This window comes from Scylla paramamosain, chromosome 11 (genome assembly GCF_035594125.1).
Source record: "Scylla paramamosain isolate STU-SP2022 chromosome 11, ASM3559412v1, whole genome shotgun sequence".
Lineage (NCBI taxonomy): Eukaryota > Metazoa > Arthropoda > Malacostraca > Decapoda > Portunidae > Scylla > Scylla paramamosain.
The window spans coordinates 687,501-710,605 of record NC_087161.1 but is presented as its reverse complement, the minus strand read 5'-3'; the positions used below and the strand labels follow the sequence as shown (position 1 = coordinate 710,605).

General features: G+C 44.7%; 2 protein-coding genes across 2 annotated transcripts in view; both read right to left on the bottom strand.

The window, feature by feature from the left end:
• Window positions 1-2,376: 2,376 nt before the first annotated feature.
• On the bottom strand, window positions 2,377-12,653 carry LOC135104742 (uncharacterized). Its single transcript, XM_064012301.1, has 6 exons — window positions 12,580-12,653; window positions 11,878-12,217; window positions 8,056-8,295; window positions 7,347-7,451; window positions 5,310-5,585; window positions 2,377-3,988 (listed from the first exon to the last, which is right to left on the bottom strand). Exons 3-6 carry the CDS (start codon window positions 8,284-8,286, stop codon window positions 3,935-3,937), a joined length of 666 nt encoding a protein of 221 aa, XP_063868371.1. The 5' UTR covers window positions 8,287-8,295; window positions 11,878-12,217; window positions 12,580-12,653; the 3' UTR covers window positions 2,377-3,934.
• A 3,174-nt stretch (window positions 12,654-15,827) lies between these two features.
• The window catches only part of LOC135105272 (bromodomain adjacent to zinc finger domain protein 1A-like), a 16,134-nt gene continuing 8,856 nt past the window's right edge, over window positions 15,828-23,105 (bottom strand). The window contains 16 exon segments of the mRNA XM_064013493.1: window positions 15,828-16,244; window positions 16,483-16,628; window positions 16,978-17,277; window positions 17,433-17,563; window positions 18,181-18,311; window positions 18,660-18,824; window positions 19,019-19,212; window positions 19,869-20,013; window positions 20,324-20,328; window positions 20,892-21,018; window positions 21,020-21,112; window positions 21,114-21,173; window positions 21,263-21,269; window positions 21,492-22,141; window positions 22,402-22,687; window positions 23,079-23,105. The exon segment at window positions 23,079-23,105 is cut by the window's right edge and continues 157 nt beyond it. Of these exon segments, the coding sequence (XP_063869563.1) occupies window positions 15,963-16,244; window positions 16,483-16,628; window positions 16,978-17,277; window positions 17,433-17,563; window positions 18,181-18,311; window positions 18,660-18,824; window positions 19,019-19,212; window positions 19,869-20,013; window positions 20,324-20,328; window positions 20,892-21,018; window positions 21,020-21,112; window positions 21,114-21,173; window positions 21,263-21,269; window positions 21,492-22,141; window positions 22,402-22,687; window positions 23,079-23,105 (2,749 nt within the window). The 3' untranslated portion in view covers window positions 15,828-15,962.

Below are 23,105 nucleotides of genomic sequence, written 5' to 3'. Positions count from 1 at the left end.
TTTTTATCATCATGTGTATGAGAGAGAGAGAGAGAGAGAGAGACTTTATTGACATGCGAGAACAAGTAAAGTATACCATTGTCTTATCCTGCAGTTTCCTTAACCGCTCCCCCACCACTGAGTTTTACAAAGAAAAAGAGAGCTATGGGAATTTTCATGAGGACCTCCAACGCTTGAAAAATTATAGAGGAAGTAGATTTTAAACCAAAAAAACTTGCACAAATATCATGCATATGTATGTGTGTGTGTGACAGGTTGGATATTATATTGTACAGTTTATTTAATGTGTGGTTGTCTTATAATAAAAACAATAATAACAAAACTGGAGTTTAAATGTTAAAGATTATGAAAATACTCTCTCTCTCTCTCTCTCTCTCTCTCTCTCTCTCTCTCTCTCTCTCTCTCTCTCTCTCTCTCTCTCTCCACTGCTATGCATCAAGAGAGACTTTCCCTCACTATAAATGAACTGAAGCAATGCTGAGTCTGTCAGATTCCTTCTTATCTTATACAGTCTACCTTCTTACTGTGTAAAGAAGATTCCTGTTTTGTTTTCCTTATGAAATAATAAGTTATGTACACGGTAAGAAGCACAATACAGGTTACAGTTTGAAAATATCCTCCCCATGGTCAGTATGGGGTAAAAGTAGTAGTAGCAGTAGTAGTAGTGGTGGTGATACTGGTGATGGTAGTAGTAATAGTAGTCGTAATAGTATCTGCGGCAGCGGCAGCGTCAGCGGTAGCAGTGGTAGCAGCAGCAATGGGCCTAAAATCAAGCGAACGGCTCCCAAGGAAGCTAACAGCAAGGCATAAGTGAGGGTGTTCCTCGAGCTGCTGAAATGGCACAGAGGGGCGGCGCTGTTAACGAGGGGGATAACTGGCTACTTGAGGGCCATTAGATGACGTCACGGCTTCATATTAACTGTGTATTATTGTTCTTCATGACACATTATTGACTTTTGATGTTCCATAGACTCCTTCATTTACCTTCAGTGTTTTTTTTTTTAAGAGTTTTTGTTGTATTTATCTATTTATCAGAGTTTACCAAGGATGTTTACACGTACAGTACATGCGACGTAAGCTAGCCAGTGCCTCCATTTTCTTCCCCCTTTAATGGCAGACGGATCTTACTTCCACTACATTTTTCTGAGGCAGCTTCTCTCTTCTTGGCATTAAAGACAGGAACCAAAAGTAACAGGAGTGTTGGCTCATGGTTTATATATGCGTGTTTCAAAATACAGGACCAGACAGGAGGCTGTGGTAGTAGTAGTAGTAGTAGTGTATCAGTCGCATCAGTCATAATAATTATTATATATATTCATCATTCAAATATTTCATTTCACGTGCGGTGTGTTTCATCATTAATGTTTCATACCACGCGCCCACGCGGCCAGCCTCAGTCTATTTTAACCTTTTCCTCCCTATCGCTCTCTCAAGGGAATACCACACATTCCCTACATTCCTGCCAGTTCTTACGGAAAACAGCTGCATTGCCTTCCTGTCGTTCCTTCCTGGTCATTGGCCACATAAGAAGCTCTGATTGGCTCCTTCACCCCTTTTTCAAGCACCTCATTGATCATTTCTTCATCTCAGATTCTGAACTCTGATACACTTCATCTTGCATAAACAGAGCCTGTACGGGTAGCCCGGGTCAGTTCAGAGATCGGACACAGTTCGAGTCCATATCAGTCCAGAGTTCGAATCAGTCAGTCAGTCCAGAGAGAAAGCACATCAGTATCGTCACGTCCGTCATAAACTGTCTCGGTATAACGCGTGTACATCCTGTCCATCATTAAATCAACTCATAACTTGCAATAGTAATAGTAGCAATAGTAGTAGTGGCAGTATAAGCAGCAGCAGCAGCAGCAGCAGCAGCAGCAGTAGTAGTGGTAGTAGTAGCGGTGGTGGTTTTTATCACATTCTTATAGAAAGAAATGAAGAGAAAAGTAAATAAACAAATAAATACTCAATTAGGCTTCCATATTTTACTTTTCTTGTCAGGTAGGAGAAAGGTGTGAGTGAGCAGCAGATTAAACTTTACTACACTGCATGTCAAACTTTAAATATGATAGGTTAGCTGGTGGTGAGAGTCGAGGGGTATGTCGGTGCACGTTGTTTACGTCTCTCACCGCCCGGCGAAAAAGTCTACGGTGAACGACAGCCGCGTTTCACTTACTCTACGGGAAATTTTTGCCACCTTTCTTAATTATTGTGGGTAGCTATAATGATCAAAATATTTACATGTACTGTTGTTGTTGTTGTTGTTGTTGTTGTTGTTGTTGTTGTTATTATTATTATTATTATTATTATTATTATTATTATTATTATTATTACTACTTTTGAAAAAGGGGAGAGAGAGGATAGACGATAAAAAAAGTATTTTCATCATCATTTATTAGTTTATTTCATTTATTGATGGTATATATATTTTTTTTAATTTCTCTTATCCCTTTTCTCTCCTCTTCCTCATACATCTTTATAGTTGACAATGAAACAGCCACCTCTCTCTCTCTCTCTCTCTCTCTCTCTCTCTCTCTCTCTCTCTCTCTCTCTCTCTCTCTCTCTCTCTCTCTCTCTCTCTCTCAGTGGGCTTCACATGCCAAGTCACTCAACAAGCTCCAAGGGCCAGCAGAAGCCACACACTACTGATGCACCAGTCTTGTCAGTAACCAGTAAGAAGATGCACATTCATACACATCCAGTAAAAGCTGGGTTGTGAGGGAGGGAGGGAGGACCAAAATCTTAATAGGAAATTTTAATACTGATAGATAATGAATCAAAAAGAATGTGCAGAAGTAGTAGAATAATTATAACACTGAGAATAATTGAGACATTGAGTAAACAAAGGCTAGAATACGAAGGTGAATAGAAAGAAATATAGAGCCACAAAATATTTGAAGAATGAAGCAAAAATTTGTTTTCATAGACTGCTTTATTTCCTGACAAAGTGTTTGGCAGAATAGTTACTGTCATACCTTCTGCTGACAATGTGTAGCCAGTACTTCCTGTCACAATGGAATCTCTTACTCTGTAGACATAGTTCAGTAACTCATTTAATATATATAAATATATCCAACTATAAAAAGAGGAAAATCAAGCTTGATTATTATTTGATACTGAATTGCTCTAAAGAGAAATTAAGAATTATGATCATTAACACAAATTAGCAAGAACTGCTTAACTTTGTTTGGTGACTTTACTCTGTATCTTGTAAGACAGATCCAATATGGCCAGTGTCAGGAAGCACTGATTGTGTTATGAATGAAAATGCTGGAATGTATATGACTCTTATTTGTACCTGTGATGGCAGCTTTTATGCCTGCTATTATGAAAGGAAAACTTACCATTTATCTACAGGTATATAAGGAAACCAAACAGAGATTGGTATTATGGCATGAGGTGAAACTGAGAATTCTACAATGGGTCAGACCAAAATTCCTTAAATGTGATGGTTTGATATGCTGAAACTCAGAAAAGGAGAATCTGGAATAAGAAGATTTTGCCTTAAAGACGAGAAAAAGAAACAGCAATATCAAAATTTCTCATGGAGACCACAAAGAGATCAGCAAATGAAATGGGTGACTGTGACGGCAATAGTGAAGGAGGTGACAGCAGCAATGAAGGGAAGAATCTCTGGGATGGACAGCTGACAAGGATGGGACAGATGAGATCACAGACATCACAAGACACATTAGGGTGAAGCAATAAACCTCAGATGGATAACAAGAGTGTCACCAGAAATTAAGTAAAGACAGACAGGTCTACAGGGGGATAAGAAGGAGAGATAGAGAAGGACTGTTGCTTTGGTAACAGAGAGAAGTCAGCAGCTCATGAAGAAGGTATGTGTTACTGGAGAGCACACATGCTGTCTTGTAGACCAGGACAGGGAAGGAGAGGGCAGGCAGGGCAGCAATGGCTGAGAAGAAAAGAGACGTGCTCACTGGATCACTCTGCCCCTGGAGGTGATGCGGCCACGCCTGCCGTTGGAGGACTGGAGAACAAACAAAAATTATTTGTAACTCAGCATGCATTTCATACCTAATTAGTGTGCACAGTGGCAGCAAAAAAACTGATGAACTGTAAACATCACAGCCGTCACACAGGTGGCAAAGGCTGCACCAGTGCTGGGAACAGCCATCACTCCCTGTTGCCTTGCAGCTCACAAGCCTCTTCTGACCAAGAGAAAGAGGGAGCAATGACTCAGTTTTTTGCAAGGCATACACCTTATCAACTTACCTACTCTTGTATCTGTCTCCCTTCTACACACCCAGAGCCTTTTTTTTTTTTCTCAGGAGTGACAGCCATTCCCAGTGCAGCCTTCACCACCCATGTGACAGCTGCTTCTGATCTTCCTGTCTTTCCTCCAATCTCACAATTCTTGAGCCTGCCTCCCCCCCTCTCTCTTTCATATATATATATATATATATATATATATATATATATATATATATATATATATATATATATATATATATATATATATATATATATATATATATATATATATATATATATTTTAATTTGCACATAGCAGATATTGAAAGCAATCTTGCATAACACACACATGCATGCACGCTTATGCATACACACACACACACACACACACACACACTGCATAGTGTAGTGGTTAGCATGCTTGGCTCACAACCAAGAAGGCCAGGGTTCGAATCCTGGGCCTAGTGAGACAAATGGGCAAGCCTCATAATGTGTAGCCCCTGTTCACCTAGCAGTAAGTAGGTACAGGATGTAACCTGAGGGGTTGTGACCTTGCTGTCCCAGTGTATGGTGTGTCAGTGGTCTCAGTCCTACCCAAAGATTGGTCGTTATGAGCTCTGAGCTCTTTCCATAGGGGAACGGCTGGCTGGGTGACCGGCAGACGACTGTAGGTGATTCACACACACACACACACACACACACACACACACACACACACACACACACACACACACACACACACACACACACACCGCGTAGTGTAGTGGTTAGCACACTCGGCTCACAACCAAGAAGGCCCGGGTTCGAATCCCGGGCGCAGCGAGGCAAATGGGTGAGTCTCTTAATGTGTAGTAGCCCCTGTTCACCTAGCAGCAAGTAGGTACAGGATGTAACCCGAGATGTTGTGACCTCACTGTCCCGGTGTGTGGTGTGTCATTGGTCTCAGTCCTACCTGAAGATCGGTCACTATGAGCTCTGAGCTCTTTCTGTAGGGGAACAGCTGGCTGGGTGACCAGCAGACGACCGTAGGTGAATCACACACACACACACACACACACACACACACACACACACACACACACAAGGCTTTTTCTTACCTGAGGGCTAGCAGGGCGAGTTGCTGGCCGGGATCTTTGCTGGGTTCGTGTGCTGGTCTGGGTCCTCTGTCTGCCCACCACCACCGGGGGGCTCGCCTGGCTGGAGGAGAGCCTTGAAGGAGGGGACTGTGGGGCAGACTGACTAGGGAGCTGTGGTGCCAAGGGACTGATGGGGGCAGCAGGGGAGTCGGACCCGGGGAAGGTGGTGGGCTTTGGGGCAGCCACAGTGGGGACCTTCAGTTCTAACTTTGGCTCCTTCCTGACAGGCTCTGGGGGCTGTGGGTAGAGGCACATGATGAGAGAGGCAAGCAGGCAGGGAAGGGAAAACTGTGATTGTTTACCACATAACTTCTAATTACATCAGTAATGAACTCAACTCCCATTGGCACATCATTTATCTCTTCTTCTTGTCTGTTACATTTAATCTATATCTCTATTAGATAAGTTGTACTTTTTTCATGTAATTTAAACACCTATCCCTTTTAAATGTTTAAGTCTAAACAAGCATTTAACTTTTCCTTGTCCCACAATATTAGATCTGTTACTTTTGTCCTCCTTTGAGCTATAGTGTTTTTACTCCTAGAAGAACATATGGGCATTGGCCAAGTAGGGGAATTCCCTGTGAGCTGCATTGCCATGTCTCTACAGGACTAATTACTGGTTTAACACCTTGGTGGAAAGGACAGATGACCATCCTACCTCTCTCTCTCTCTCTCTCTCTCTCTCTCTCTCTCTCTCTCTCTCTCTCTCTCTCTCTCTCTCTCTCTCTCTCTCTCTCTCTCTCTCTCTCAGTATTGTATGATACTGTGTGAATAATTTTTGTATAATTTAGTTGTTCATGGTAACTGTTTCACATAATGTCAATTTGGGGCTGAGCAGATTCATCACACTGTCATGTCACTCACATTAGTGCCTTTGGCTGCTGGAGCTATTGCTCTGGAGGATGCAATACAGGACCTCTATTTGCCCTTCTCTTCTAAATATACTTATTCTTGTTGTAAATAAGTTATTTCTTCCTGCTGTGAAGAACACACAAGCACTAAGGAGTTGCTCTCTGACCTGAGTCACCTGACCCTACTGATAAGCACCCTGGGCACTTGACCTAAATGACAACACTGCAAAGCTATGTTGTCAAATGTGATATTTATGTAAAACCCAGACTATTTATTATCTTAAAACCTGAACCATTCATAGCACTGCATGGTTTGATGAGCTAAATAATCTATACTTAATACTTGAATTTTAATAAAAAGTAAAAAGAACTGATATATTTAAGAGAAATTGTGTGATGTGGCAGAGTAGTCAATGAATCTCAGCCAACACCTAAACATTCTTCTGAGAATAAAAATTTCTTTCTTGATTGCCCTCATCAGGCCTACAATTTTTCTAAGAGCTTCCATGATAGTCCTTGATATGGAACACTGTTGAATGAAATGCCTTATTAAGTGCTCAGAAATCTACCCCTTTCTTATGTTTAATGTTTGGAGTAAAAACCTGTTAAGTTTGAGACATACAAACTTCCTTCTCTAAATGAAAACTGAGTTTGTTATTATCTCTTTTCTTTTGAATATTCTGTCCATTTTTTTATTACTTTTCATAATGCATGTGTGTGTGTGTGTGTGTGTGTGTGTGTGTGTGTGTGTGTGTGTGTGTGTGTGTGTGTGTGTGTGTGTGTGTGTGTGTGTGTAATAATAATAATAATAATAATAATAATAATAATAATAATAATAATAATAATAATAATAATAATAAACGGTTTATTGTTTAGGCAGTTAACAAACTGAAAATGTACAGAGGGGGTGGGGAAATACTTAAACTTTATCCTAAAGCTAAGTCTAATCTAGAAGGGAAATACTATTGATTGATGGCTCGCACCATGGTGGGAATCGCGCTGAGTCTGTACCGGTCCGTGCGCGGCGCCTTTAGGGGCGTTATCTTGTGGTGTCTGGTGGCACGAACCGGGCGAGGCGTGTGTGTGTGTGTGTGTGTGTGTGTGTGTGTGTGTGTGTGTGTGTGTGTGTGTGTGTGTGTCCTCACCTTGACAGGTGTCTCGAAGGTAGTGATGAGGTCACAGCAGTCAGTGAAGGAGGCACAGCAGTACTCTGGGAAGTACTGGTCTTTGGCAACAATGCTGGAGCATCTCTGTCCCAAGGAAAAAAACAGTCCTCATTATTCTAGGGAAACTTCATGATAATAATAATAATAATAATAATAATAATAATAATAATAATAATAATAATAATAATAATAATAATAGTGATAAATAAATAAATAATCGAAATAATGATAAATAAATATTGGATTAGTTTAATGCAAAGCTCAATCTCTTTCCCCACTCACAAGCTAAAAGTATGTGTGACACTTATGACACTTACTGAGATTTCGTATGACTGTAGTGGTGGTGGTGATGGTGGTGGTGTAGTGACCATAGTATGGAAGGTAGCGCATTGCTGTGTCTTCATATGTGCTGAGAGTGGCCTGGATGGTGCTGGCTGTGGGGCTATGGGAATGTGGTGTGTGTGTGGCAAGCCAAGCCAGTGTTTAGGCAATACTACACAGCCTTCAGGTTCAAGAAGGCTAAGGTTGGCCCCATATCATCCTGTACAAAGTCACACAGTGTGGCTTGGTGCTGAGGACTGGTGGTGTGAATAACAAGCCAGGGAGTACTGGTGACTGGTGTGGGAGGCGCGGCATTGGGTGTGGTGACGTGTGTCAGGCAGGCTAAGGGAATAAAGAGTTTGCCCACCTTGCACGCCTGGAAGTATTGGTCACAGCAGGCGTTGTAGGCCTCGCAGCACTCAGGCAGGCGCGAATCCTCAACAGTGGTGCAAGACGTGGAACACATTTTGCAGGCCTCGTCATCCGCCTGGCAGTGGATGGCCTGGCGAGTCCAGCGGCTGAGTGCAGGATGGACACCCCGCGCTGACTCCACCATCACCAGCAACACCAGCGTCGCGCTTCTCACGCTAACTCTCATTGTCCTACCCTGCACGTGGGAAAGAAACACACCATAAGGATTATATAATCTGGAATGTACTGAATCGTGTGGCTCTCAGTACTCTGATATAAGGAAATGGTTGTATTCATGCTGCAGTGACGGGAGCGTCAATGGTGTACGTCACCCCAGCAAGCACTCCCACACTGTATCCATTGCAGTGTTTTCCATCTTTCGGATTGCAAATGCCACAAACACTTTTGAAAACATATTTTGCAATGCAGACGTACATTTACAACTGCAAAATAGTATGAAATGCCCAATCAGCACTGCTACTGCATCAGTTAAATAAGGTATGCTGCTGCAAGATGCTTCTGCAAGATGCTTTATACTAAGCAACAAAATGATATCTGTTGCCTCCCAGCCAGCTGCCTCCAGGACATGTAATAAAGATTACGGTTTACTTATTTGACAACCTTATCGGTTGAAAGTCCATATGTTACATATTATCAACCTACATAACCCTTACATTACAATACGTTGGCTGCCACATGGAGCCGACCAACCTGGAAAACCAAACCCGGAATGATCAGGCCACCCATGTATTTTTAGGAGTTTGTTTCTCTCCATTGAGTAGCGCGTCACTGCTCCATACTTACACCAGGTAAATTACTTAATCACTGCTAGGTGAACAGGGCCTACACAACTAAGAAGTCTGCCCGCGACTTCTGACCTGGCCCGGGAATCTAACCCAGGACCTCCCGGTTGTGAATCAAGCGCGCTAACTACTGCACCACCAAGTGGAGAAGCCTTCCCATTTGTGGAACTCAGTATGAGTATCAGCACCTGTGCTGCTCCTCTATCAAACGTACCACTACAGGGTTTGATCAGTGATCATTGGTCCTCCAAGAAGACCAGCAAGCATTGGCAGCAGGCCGTCATTCATTATCCTGGGCAGACAGACATCTTGCTCAAGCACAGCACAGCACAGCCATGCCCAGCGCTGCAGCCGTGGAAGGAGTAAGCTCCAGAGGTCAGGCGTTGCGAGGGACAAGAGGGCAGTGCAGGCAGTTGGCCTCCTGTAACCTTGGATATTTGGTCTTCATGAAAGGGAACAGATTGATCTGCTCAGTGCGACGTTACCTGCTCCCCGTTTCGGAACACTTGCTGCAGAGACAGTGAGCCACACTGGTGAGGCCACGCGCGCCCCGGTTCCTGAGACAGTGCCAAATGCATCCTACAGAAATTTAACTATTTACACGAGAGAGAGAGAGAGAGAGAGAGAGAGAGAGAGAGAGAGAGAGAGAGAGAGAGAGAGAGAGAGAGAGAGTTTTAACTGGCACTGCCATCAATGCCGCCAAAGTAATCCTCTCACTTCCACAGTATCCCTTTCCCCTCTCCCTTTTCCATGCCCTGCCATGCCCAGCCCGGCCCTGCCTCCTCCTCCACGTGCCTCGTGTAGACCGGTGAGGGAATGGTCAGACGGGCGAAGGATGGTATGATCCCCGCACTAAAGGTCAAGAGGTGATGGTGGAGGCGGCGACAGACCTACTGACCTCCAGCATAACCCAAATAGCATTTCCAGTCCCTCTTCCAACTCCCTGATGTCTCTCTTGCTCCCCAACACACACACACACACACACACACACACACACAATGATGCTAATGTATTACGGAGAGAGAGAGAGAGAGAGAGAGAGAGAGAGAGTGTCACAGCGAAACCCGTTTTCTGAAACGCTTTGTTCTTTCATCTGGGACGGTTTCCAAAAGCCACAGAAATAATCAGTTAGGTTCTTGCGAGTGTTGTTCCTATTAGTGATGCAGAAACTTTGCTGAACTATCATTAGAATCATGAAAACACACTTGAAAGTCCCATTAGCCTCATCTAGAGCAGTTAAGTTGCCACGTTCGAGAATGAGTCATATTTCTTGTTTTCACTCAACTCAGAACAGACGTAAAAACATAAGAACAACTTGTATGAACAATGAGTAACAGTATTATTGAGTAACAGTAGATTTCAAGGCAGGAAGATAACTACGAGCTGGACACATACAAACACACATTCATTCTCATTGTGTACCGTTCAGATTTCACAATTTGTCTCGCTACGCTGAAGGTCGGAACTAAAATTTATCACCGTGGCAGAAGAGAGGAGGAGGAGGAGGAGGAGGAGGAGGAGGAGGTGAAAGTGAAAATGAATGAAAGGAAGAAAGAAAGAAAAAAGCGAAAGGGAAGCGGGATGAAAATAGAGCATGAGAGAGAGAGAGAGAGAGAGAGAGAGAGAGAGAGAGAGAGAGAGAGAGAGAGAGAGAGAGAGAGAGAGAGAGAGGGTAAATTTCATAGAGAAGGAAAAGGTCGAAAAGTAAGTAAACATGAGTAGGAATAGAAATAGAAAGTGGTATCTTCAACCCTGTCAGGGAAGAGAGAGAGAGAGAGAGAGAGAGAGAGAGAGAGAGAGAGAGAGAGAGAGAGAGAGAGAGAGAGAGAGAGAATCTACAGGTTAGCGATGTAAGGGGAACACGTTAGGGCGGTTTTGGGTGACGCAATGCAGACAGGGCAAGGCGGGACCGGCTGAAGAGGGGTGGGGCGGAGAGGGGCTGAATCAGACAGGAGTGAGGCAAGGTGGGGGAGGGGGGCCTGGGGTCTGGGAGCAGATGAAAGGGGGAGGTGGCAGAGGTGAGGCGGGGAGTCAAGGCACCGCAGTATCAGGCACGTGACTAAAGCACCACTTTCACAAAGCTCTGCAAGTAAACTCATTCGAACGGAACACAGCCAACAGACGTGTCTTGCAAGCCCGTATTCAGAAACGCTTCGCTCTCTTACCACCACTATTTTCAAAGGCCACAGAGATGATTGACCGGTTCTCAAGAGTCTTTATCCGATAAATAATATAGAAATTTTGTTAATTTGTTGCTAGAATTGTAAAAACAGCCTTAAAAACCCGTGTAACTTCAACTATAGGCTTTTGAAAATAGAAGAGGTGTGGTGCAGAAGTGTTTAAAAAATACGGGCCATACATATGAATGTACTCAGTTTGGAGTCTCTGGTGCAGTCACGCACGCGGGAGGAGGACGCGGGGATCTCAACGCTATTGTCTCCTTCAGTATTGCATTGCTGGATCACATTTTCACTTTCATTAGCCGCCCTAATTGTTACGTCGCAGGAAACGATAAGGTTCACAATCTTATAAAATAATTGTTACATAATAAAAAAAAAAATTTTCTGTACAGAAAGAGTAATTTACATATTAAGAAATAATAATGACAAAAATAGGTCACTTTTCGGTACATGAAGACTCTACAAGAGCAATGGTAAAACTGTTGAATCATCGCACACACACACAAACACACACACAGACACACGTATGTAATGGATATGATGGTAATAGTTAAGATAGGAAAAATCCTACAATACCTTACCTGTAAGAGATATGACATCGACATCAATAATTTATATATGCGACAAGTATTATTACATATGAATATAAAAATTAATGTCAGACAGACAGCGACGGCATGGACATATAACACTGATGCTAGCTCACTATTAGGCCTGCACAGAGTACTCACGAAAATTTTATTACACAGTCTCTCTCTCTCTCTCTCTCTCTCTCTCTCTCTCTCTCTCTCTCACCTAGCTGTCTCGTGTCGGCGGTAGATGTCAGACTGGCCCGTGCCTCCCGTCCGCCCTTTTCAGCTGCCGTCCCTCGACTGTGGGTGGGGACTTGTAAGCCACCAGTTACTTCTTGCTCAAGCTGGCCCTGACTGGCCCCTCCTCCCGCCTCTCTCTCTCTCTCTCTCTCTCTCTCTCTCTCTGCCTTACTTGACAACGTCGTCCCAATCCACTGCACCGCTTCACGCCGCTAGTCAATTAGGAGTCACAGGCGTGTTCGAGATGTACCATAAATGTCACTCACTAGTCCGCTGGCCGGCCCCTGCCAGACTGGGCGGCGGGTCCCTCATCTTCGCCTTGTCTGTACGAAATGGTTTGTGTTCATCGCCACCTCTACCCTATCCACACTGATTCACACTTATTCGATATATCACAACCTCATCAGGGACAAGCTCTAAGTTTTCCAGAGAGAGAGAGAGAGAAACAGAGAGAGAGGGAGAACCCTCTGCGGCTCCACGAGCCTTCCTGTGTCATGGATACTGAAATGTTGCCTCTAGACGCCACGTTTCCTTTTCTCCTCACAATCACCATCCCAGCGAGCAGCGACGCATCAGTGTCGTGGGTGTACGATTACCGTTTGGGTAAGTTTACACAGATACACTGAAAAACAGTAATAGAAAGGCACGTGGTCAAGGGTTTCAATAGCAAAATTGCGTCACTTACCAGACGATGGCTGCAGGTTTGTTATAGGCGAGGCTTCGAGACGCTCCGAAAAGAAGGCCATTAGAAGCAGAATTTCATCTCGGTAACTGGTCAGTTTCTTTCAATCCCTCTATATTTCCTCGATCTGCTGCCGACCTCCGACACAGTAAATGGTAAGCTCTGGCCAGGAAAGAGAAGAGACGGGCAGGAACGGAGGCACCCGCAGTACGTACAGGTTACTGTGCTGACAGACGTGTTTGGTCGTCGCGTGTTGATGGGAGACGCTGTTGAAGTCAGCTGATGAGTCTCATTCGCTTTCATTGCCTACAGGCGCCCCTCCAGTATTTTTTTTCGTGTTTTGTCTGGGATCCCGTGTGGGATTGCCGGCCTGGTATATAGATAGATAGACAGATAGATGGATAGATAGATCTTCACACTACAAACTCCTAAACTTATTTTCCATATTAAATACACCCTGTCCCTACCACACTACTATTCCCTCCCAACACACCTGGTGTCCCTACCACACTACTGCTCCCTCCCTCCCAACACACCTGCTGTCCCCACCAGTGACACTGCTTGCGGACACATTCAGACACCAATACTGAAAGTTCTATGAATAATCGAGTTCAGTTAGTACTTTCGACATCGCTCCATTGCTTCATTGCAGCCAACACGAGGCATGAATAAAGATTTTATTGAACACTCTCTCTTCCCCTCACAAGCATCTCCTCCACCCTGTACCATCCCAACGCCCATGGCCACTGGGCACGCTGCGGTCTTAAAAAACTATTTACTCACGAGAGGCAGAAGGTACAAATAACAGTTTAACATAAAGGCAAGAGTACGCGGCGATCTTTTGTCAAGCTTCCCGTCAGCAAGGATAGTCAGCGGTGGGTCGTGCACACCATACATACACATAGTACATGCCAAAGCATAATTCCAGGATGGCCTGAGGCACAGCCCGCACACTGCTGGGGAAGGGAAGTCAAAACGCGGAACAGAAGGGCAACCTGCTGACCCTTCCTTGGCAGGACCGTGGACCCCATGGTATTTATGTGCTGCTGCTGCTGCAGCTGCACGACAGCACTGTAACGCCCCGCCCTGTTAGGGAATTAGGGCACCAGAGAGAGAGAGAGAGAGAGAGAGAGAGAGAGAGAGAGAGAGAGAGAGAGAGAGAATATTGAACAACTTAATTCATTCGAGTTGCAGTAACATCTACGGTACATTGTTACCTAACGTTATATATATATATATATATATATATATATATATATATATATATATATATATATATATATATATATATATATATATATATATATATATATATATGAAATAAAAAAAAAGTCTAGACCAAAAAGTGTAACAAAAAGTTATCGACATTGCAGCGAGTTAATGTTCCCGCCGCCGAGACAACTGAATGTATTATAATGGTGGCACCGCAGCAAGAAGCAGCAGCAGCAGCAGCAGCAAGTTTGTGATCCTGTTCTGGGAAGAGGGTGAGGGCGGGGCGCGGGAGCGGAGCACAGCTTCATGTCACAAAAACACGAGTTTTACACGTCAATTTAGTGGCAGGGTGGCGGGTAATAACAGGCTGGTCGCCAGGCTGTCAGAGCGAGATCATCCATACAGTGTACGGGAACGCGCCGCCTGTACCGTTAAGGACTGGCTGCGACAAGGACGCGCTCACGGCCACTCATCCTGTGTGAGATTGTGTGCCGTCTCTACCGCTTCCTCCTACGCATCATTTGTTATCCAAATGTCAAATATTATATTCAGGAAGCCAACACTATTTTCGTCATCCTGTTTTATCTCTTTCTTGCTCTACACTCTAGGTCTTGGGTCTCCATCAGCTCTCCTACAAATTGTCTACTTATTTGATCCTATCCAGTGGTTGCTTTGAATATCATCTCTCCCTCAAAAAAAAAAAAAAAAAGTAAATAAATAAATAAATAAATAAAAATAAATAAATAAATAAAATAATAATAATACATTATCTTTTTTTTTTTTATTTTCATGTACATGCGGACTATACTCCTATATTGCTCTGAATGTTGCCGGAAGATAATTATAGTGAAAAACAAAATTAACCCGTTATGTTCGTTTTTTTCTCTCTATATGTACTACCTATCATGCGCCCCTCCCTCTCTTGTTTTCAAGGGCGTCTTTGTAACCTTCTATGAGTCTTCTGGAATGCTGATCTTGAAGCCGTACAAACGTTTCTCGAGATTTTACAAATAACATAATTGTAAAACAGGTGATGTGGATCTTCCTCTCTCTCTCAAAAAAAAAAAAAAAAGTTTGTGACATTTAGCATCTTTAATATAACAAGCCCCAAAACTCGTCCAACAGAAATAAAGCAGCCCAAAAAAACAGCCAACTCGCGAGCACCTTCCCGCCCACTTCTTTGAAAATAGCCCAACTGGGCGGGAAAACCACCCACCTGGCAACCCTGGCCTGCTGCCACAGGATACACTCCCACCCACAGCAGGGCAGGCCTTCTGCCACAGCTCAGGTGACACTGGCTTGATGACAAGAGGATGTACAGTCCAGACAAAAGTGGTCAATATATTTATTTTCAAAAATAATCTTTGATCCACTGTAGTTTGTTGTAGTTTTAAACTACTGTGGTGGGCAATTGTGGGATTCACAAAGACTTTGTGATAATTAAGTGGAAATTTTTGTTGTGACAAAGTGTAGCACCCTGAGTGCTTTACCTAACAATAGTAATGTGTTTCAGGAGCACAGATCCCTACGGGTTAGAAGGTTCATGCAACACTTCTCTTGAAAATGGAATTGTGATAAAGGCAATTCACACCCTTCATCAAAGGCTGCAAGAGACAATGATTTCCTGTGAACTTCTTTTCCTTAATACACAGTTTGCCGTATCCCACTCTCACATTAACCTGCAGTACCTGTATGTATCATATCAGAATACAATTGTATGATAGGCAGTGGTGTAGCTCAGTGAATGTGTGGCAGTGATACTGGTGGTGACAGCGGCATAGGTATGTCCGTGTCTCCATGGACATGTGGTGCCTGGGAGTCCATGAGCCTGCTGCTTCAAAGCAGCAGTTACTTGGCAGGGCAGCTACAAAAATGCTGCTGATATTGATTATAAAAGACTAAGTTAATGCTCAGAGCCTCAATTTACAATAATCAAACCACTAGAAATATTATAAATAAAATATTATTATGAATGAGGGTTGAATACCTTTTCCTCTACTTATCATCTAAAGAAAAGACTGCAGTATAAAAATATTCAAGACTTTGAATGCCAGAAATCATTCAAAACCCAAGGGCTTCCTGTCATCTGCTGAAGTCAACAGGAAGGCAGCCCAGAAAGTGAGACTGCTTCTTACAATATCAGACAAGAAGACCCCAGCCTCGCACTAAATGCCTCAGCGTCGCCTCCTCCTGCCTGACGGAGAGACAAGAGAGGATGGCGAGTTGTGAGGCAGAGGCAGGCCTAGCTTGGACACCCGATTCAAGAACAGGTCAGACAGGAGGGAGCCAGCCCGGTACTCAGGCGTGTCCTCAAGGTTATACTGCTGGCAATTCTGGAACACCAGCATGACGTCTGCAAGGAATTCCCCATCAGAGGTGTATTTGAAGGAGGTGAGTTTGTCCCGCACGCGTCCAAAGTCCATGGGCTTCCTCACCACTTCATAGTAGTCTGGGGCCTGGCAGAAGTACACAGTGAGGTAGACATGGCAATAGACAACCAATGACTTTATCACCTAGATGCAATCACTAAAACATTAAAACAAAGAAATGTACATCTAAGATCAAACAAGATTTTCTGTGATGTGAGTGAGAAAACCTTCCTCCTGTCATCATGCTACTACTGAAAACTTTATAGCTTCTTCTCAATACAGGAAGATGTTACTAGACACTGTCATCACTCTTTTTCTTTCTTACCAGTTTTTTGGAGACCGGCTTGTTGAAGTGGCAGGATTCAGGATGTCGCTGCAGCTCCTCCAGCAGGGACGTGAGAGCAGCAGTGTTGAGGGTGCTGGTCTCATCCACAAGAGACCGCCTGCCACTAACCCTCCTTGGGGGAGAGTCTGGAATGACATAGTGGAGGTTTGGTCAACAGACAAGATAGTCTGATAAGGTTTCTACTTCTGAACCGAATTTTCTACACCCTAAAGAATGTTATCTAAACATGAAACTTGAAAATAGAAAGTGGACTTGGGACTTTGTGTCCTCACTGGAAGGAACAACTGTCATGTAAAATAAGAGAGGAATGGGTGAGCTGTCCAATCTATCTCTATACCAGGCTGGCAATCACACATGGGGTGGCCAAACAGAGCACCATAAACTCTACACACATCATTCACTCTTAGTCCTGTTGGCCCCTGGTGTCCTAAAAAGAAATCATTCACTAGGAAGCAAGAGGATCCAGTCACTCACCAGAGGTGCCTCTCTTACTCCTCTTGGCCGACTGAGGTGTCTCTCCCTCACTTCTCCGTTTTCTATTCTCAGATGGTGAAGAGTTGTTCTTCTGACTCTTGGGAGATGCCCTGGAGCTGGAGGAGCTCTTGGGTGTGCTCTTAGGTGTTACAACTTTGGGAGTTGTTGCCTTTGGAGTTTTCTTCCCTGCAGCAGACTTTGGTGTGGTGGCTTTGGGAGTGCTCTTGTTCTTGCCTCCATCCTTACTGCCTTTACTGACTTCCTTGCTACTTTTCTTCTTGTCATCTGCAGCATCCTTCCCTGTAAAGAAATGTGCACTGAGAACACTCCTCTATGTAGAGGCACCACCACCCACACACATTTTTTTATTAACTGACAAAATTAATGGTGGTTAAACAAGACAAATATCAAACTGTTCACATGAGCAATCAACCATCATGCCTCCTCTTTGTTACCTGTGCAGTGTGGGCAGGACCAGGAGCCTCGGGGAACCTTGCGCAGCGCCACACACTCAGGATGGAAGGCCAGTGGACACGTGTCACAGCAGATAAGAGTGCCAGCCAAGCAGCAAGTGTAGCACACGTCACTGTTGGGATAAAGTTCAGCGGTATCATTCACTGTAAGTAAGAACATATCTGAAGCAAGCAACAGTCCCAGTGCCAAAAAACAAACCAACACTTAAAATGTTACATCATAAAAACTATGTTGCCATTTGCAGAGACATAGCATGCAATATTAATGAAGATAAATATAATGAAAGTAACTTTTCAGGTTACCAGTGAATCCACACTATGTTGAATATTTTAAGGAATATATCAATCAATGCACATAAGGTGTTTTATATCTGCTGCCAACAACCTGTATTGCATCTCTCCACACTAATATGAATGTGTTGAGAGAGTCCACAACAACACTTGTCTATCTAAAATTCCCTTCACAAATCACCATGTAACACTTGAGCAGGGAAGATGATATCTCAAACTGTGCTCTTCTTCTTCTTCCTTTTTTTTTTTTTTAATGTAGGAAAGACACCAGCCAAGGGGGAAAAAATCCAATAAAATAAAAGCCCATTGAGATGCTGGTCCCTGAATATCATTTACATTTAACCAAATTTTATGAAACAGGAGACACACTTAGGAATTAGGTTCATTATAACAAACAATTACAATGCCTTGTTCCTCCCAACATAACATAGGCACTCACCTGCACTCTTCCTCCTCCTCCTCTTCATCAGACTCCTCCTCCTCACAATATATTTGTCTCTTCTTGCGAGGACTCTTGGGACGCTCCTTAGGGCGGCAGCGGTCACAGAACCAGTCCCCAGCAGGAACTTCCTGTAAAGGCAGACAGCTTACTGGTGGGGTGTGTGACTCATTGGAGAGGCCAAGACATGGAGTATGACTTATGGGGAGGAGAGGAGGCAAGAAGCTTGAGAGTGGTTGACACTGGAAGACAGAAAGACCTGGGAGGTGGCTGGCAGGAGAGGAGAATTAGGGAATGACTGACAGTGGAAGTGGGGAGGACCTAGGATGTGGCTGGCAGGACAGAGGAGCTAGGGTGTGGCTCACAGTGGAGAAGGGTAAGGCAGTTCTCACAGGAGGGTCAAATGACACACTCCTAACCCAGCAGTAAGGAAGCAGCAGGTAAGCCAGAAGAGGTACAAGGAGACAGGCTGTTCTCACCTTCAGCTTTGGCTTGAGGCACTGCAGGTGGGTGCCCTTGTTGCAGCCGTCACACAACAGGATGCTCTCAGGGTCAGTCTTGCGGCGGCACACTCTGCACCGAGTGTTGGCTGCCGAGTGTGCCCAGCTGATGGAGTTGTCCAGGGTGGCAAAGTGAAGGCACACCTGCAAACATTACACAATCATAATACCAACTGAGACAAATACTCTCACACACACACACACACACACACACACACACACACACACAACTTTTATTCATAATCTATCACTCATGCTTTCATTCTCTTCTCTAAGTAAAATACTTATCAGGTTTTTAAGTTTAAGTGTATGCAGACAGACCAAGCCACACAACTGACCTGTGACAAGCTGGTGGAGGCCATAAGGGAGTCCTCCCAGCGCTCCAGAGGCGTCAGGAAGCTGGACAGGCTCTTGATCTCCTCTTCTTCTTCTGCTTCTCCATTTGAGTCTGCCTCTTCCTCCTCTTTGCGCTGCTTCCTCAGGTACGCTTCTTCTGCTCTCTCCCGAGTCTTTCTGGCTTTGTCTGTCTCCCCTGCAAAGTTACACTTTTGTGACTCCTCTTTCTATGCAAGTTTGGCAAAGCTAAACAGTGATTTCAATACAAGTTTGTAAATGAGTTCCAGAAAAATGGAATAATTTCCCTAGTTGGTCTTTTCCAGGATGGCAATACAACACCAAACAGAATGGTAATATGCAAACCTGGAAGCTCTAAACAATAAACAACTATTTTCTCACCAGCTGTCACCTTACATTGGAACAACCCAGACCCAAGCCCAGCATGAATATGAGGCTGAGTATCTCCATCACCCACAAGCCTGAAGGTGCCCCTGATAAACTAGGAACTAGTGTGTCAAGTGGGAGCAATATGCATGCAGACTCAAAGGTGTACCACTGACTTCTTTCTTCATTGGAGGGGCTGAGGGACTTCAATGAAGGATCCATTAGCAACAGCTGCCTAGGTGTTGGAATGTCTTGTCTTGAGGGTTTTGGGGATATTGTACATTCCCATGACATTCTTTTACAGTACATTCCAAATAAAGTGCAACCTCACATGAGAAGGATGGACAGCACAGCATGGAGGGACTGCTTACCCAAAAGATGGGACAGCATGGTACACAAAGACAGTGTTTACTCAGGGGGGAGGTGGAACACCAGAGGCAGGACACAGAATGTGAGGTCAGTGCTTACCCAGGGGAGGCTGCAGGTACTTGGACTCCACAGCCCGGGCCAGGTGAAGGATGGCGTGCCGCAGCTGCTTCACTTCCTCTATGGCATTGGCTGCCTCCTCCTCCTTTGGCTTCAAGGCTTCCTCAGCATCCTGATCCAACTCAGCCTGAAAATAAGTTCATCTTCTGTCACAACACACTAACATATCCACAAGGGCAGGTTTGAAGGCACAGCAAGGCAAATTCAACTTTAACCCTTTTTCAGTTATGGGTGTCCCTCCTTAAACTCCAGAGCAGAGCAGTCTAAAAATTGTTTGTGTGAAGACAGGAGACAAAAGAGAGGACTAGAGATTCATCTTATCTTTTTTTTTACTACAGAAATATTTAAGAGAGCTTAGTACATAAATGTCTAAAAAGTGGTTCATGATTGAAGGAAGAATTATGCAGCAGTGAAAGGGTTGGTGATCATGTAGGCACACATACTGGTTGTCACAAGAGGAAATGTGTGCCAAACATGTGCATGCATACATCTAATATAACTCTTAACCTAAAGTACACTTCTGTTTCAAGCTGTCTCTTTGTGTCCTTACAAAACTGCTAACATATTGAGGACAATTAATACTTTGGAAGAGCAAGATGAGAAAAGACAATATGCAAAGGATGAAAAGTACTTTGGAGTCATAAAAAGGACATTTACTAAGAAAAGAAAAATAGAGTAAAAAAAAAGATAAATGAATAAACATGTAAAATTAGAAAGAATAGATGAAATACAAAAATAATTGAAGGACCAGAGAGAGAGAGAGAGAGAGAGAGAGAGAGAGAGAGAGAGAGAGAGAGAGAGAGAGAGAGGAAGAGAGAGAGAGAGAGAGAGAGAGAGAGAGAGAGAGAGAGAGAGAGAGAGAGAGAGAGAGAGAGAGAGAGAGAGAGAGAGAGAGAGAGAGAGAGAGAGGGAGAGAGAGAGAGAGAGAGAGAGAGAGAGAGAGAGAGAGAGAGAGAGAGAGAGAGAGAGAGAGAATCACATTTAGTAGAGGAGGCAGACACTAACCCTGAGGTGAGCCAGGCGCTTCTTGCCACCATAGTCCCATGGTGGAGATGAGAGGCAGGGTGCCGGTGATCAGTGCATCCCTCCACTCCTCCCGCTGGAGGGGCCTCTGCAGGCTACCCAGCATGCCCCACATGCAGCTTCTCCTCTGTCTCCAGGATGATGTCCGTCAGGGTGACCTTGAGGACCTCCTCCATAGGAGTGCCCAGCGGGAAGTTAAGGTTTGGTGTCCTTTTTGACACCAGTGTGCCGCTGGGACTTGCGAAGGCCTCCCTCGCCCTCTATCTCCTGGGACACATGGGAACATTACTCCACCACTCAGTGAAAAATGGCAGTGATGTGGTTCTTATACACATTCTTTCCTGGCATATAACATAACTCCTTTATAAAATCAAATCTTGAAAAGGCTCCTGTAGCTCAAAGGAGATATACTTTCTTTTAGAGGTGAGGATCACGACACAGAAGTGCTTAGGTCTTCCTAACAATAATGAATATTATCACTTACCTTAATTTTTATTATATCTGAAAGCAAATCTGTCTTCTATATGCCTGACTGACTAACTGACTTGCCACAATCATAGTGTTGAGCACAGGCACACTCACCTGCAAGGCGCCCAGGCTTGGGTTGAGGCGGCTGATGGGGCATGCCTTGAGGGACGTCTGCAGGGTGGGCAGCAGGGCGGTGAGGTTGGAACGCAGGCGACGCTCCCGGTGGCCCCGAGGGTTGAGGCAGCTGAGCAGGGCGGGCAGCTGGTCTGAGCTGTTGGAAGAAGTACCAGCGGTGGCGGGTGGTGGGACGGGGCATGTACAGGGCAGGTCTCCGGCTCAGCGGTGCACAGCCCAAACACCGGGATCTCCTCAATATCCACCTCCTTCTCATCCTGCTTAATCTCCTGCTTGAGGCTTGCTGCCTGTTCCCCATTGACCAGGTGCAGTGGCCGGTTGGGCAGGTGGTTCACGGCCAGGGGCCGGGGCGGGGCAGGGCCAGCATTTTCTTTGTTGCTGGCAGGGACATCATCAGGGGTGTGGGCCAGGTTGTGGCACGCCTGCTCCCGGATGGCCAGGGCATGCTCCTCCATCATCCTCGCCAGGGAGTTGGGGTGGTGGGGGGTGGGGAAGGCACGGCACGACCCGGGGAATGGCTCAAAGTCCTCCACAAAGAGTCCCACCAGGCTGCTGAACACCCAGTATCGGCGGTACGCCCGGTCCTGGCCCAGTGGGGCGGTGCCACTCCCCCGACTAGCACTCAGTACCTATGTGGCATGGCAGAGGTGTGGTGGAGGAGGCTCATCCATACAAGTGTTGTGAATATGCTCAAGTATGATGGATGTCAAAAAAAAAAAAAAAAAAAAAAAAAAAAAAGGCAGTAAAGTGCCAGTCCCTACAAGAGTAGAGCCAGAAGAAGTATCCAAAGTCAGAAGAATGATGGAAGTTAAGACCTGTGCTGTGACTTTAATTACTGATGAACAGGACACAGAGCACCACCAGGCTGCTGCTGCTGCCACACACTCACCTTCTGGATGAGTTCAGCCTCACGTCGCCGCAAGTCTTGCCGACGCGCCTCATTGTTCTTGGCTTCCTTTTCTAGTCGCGCTGTTTTCTCTGCTTCATCCTCATGTCTCCTCCTCCTCCTCTTCTTCCTCCTCTTCCTCAGCCTCCTCCTCCTCCTCTTCCTTCCTTTCCTCAGAATCAGGCGCCTGGGCAGTCTCCTCTCCCTGCTTCTGCTCCTCCTTCCTCTCTCAGCAGCCTTCAGCATTTTCTCCTTCTCCTTCTGCTTGCGATCACGTTTCTCCTGTACTCTGCAACAGGTGATGGAGGTGAGAAGGGCAGCAGGGAAGCAAGAGAAGGAAAGACAAAAGGTGGATTCTGCTCAACAATTTATGTGAAACAGCCTTTGGGATGTAACAGCTGCTTGTTCTGGTGCATGAATAAAATCAAGGTAAAAGGAGAGAGAGATAGGGAATAAGATGAGTACACACAGGAGGTGAAGATAAAGAGATAGGAATGAAGATAAAATGGGTATACAAAAGAGGGATGGATAAAGAGAAAGATAGAAAAAAAATAAAGATGAGACAAGTGAGCAAAGGGGGATAACGAGAGAGAGAGAGGAAATAAGATGGAATGAATATGCAAGAGAGGGAAAAAAGATAGGCAGGAGTTTTATTCAAGCAGAAAAGACAGCAGTTGTACCTTGCTGCTTGAATCTCCTTCTCATAG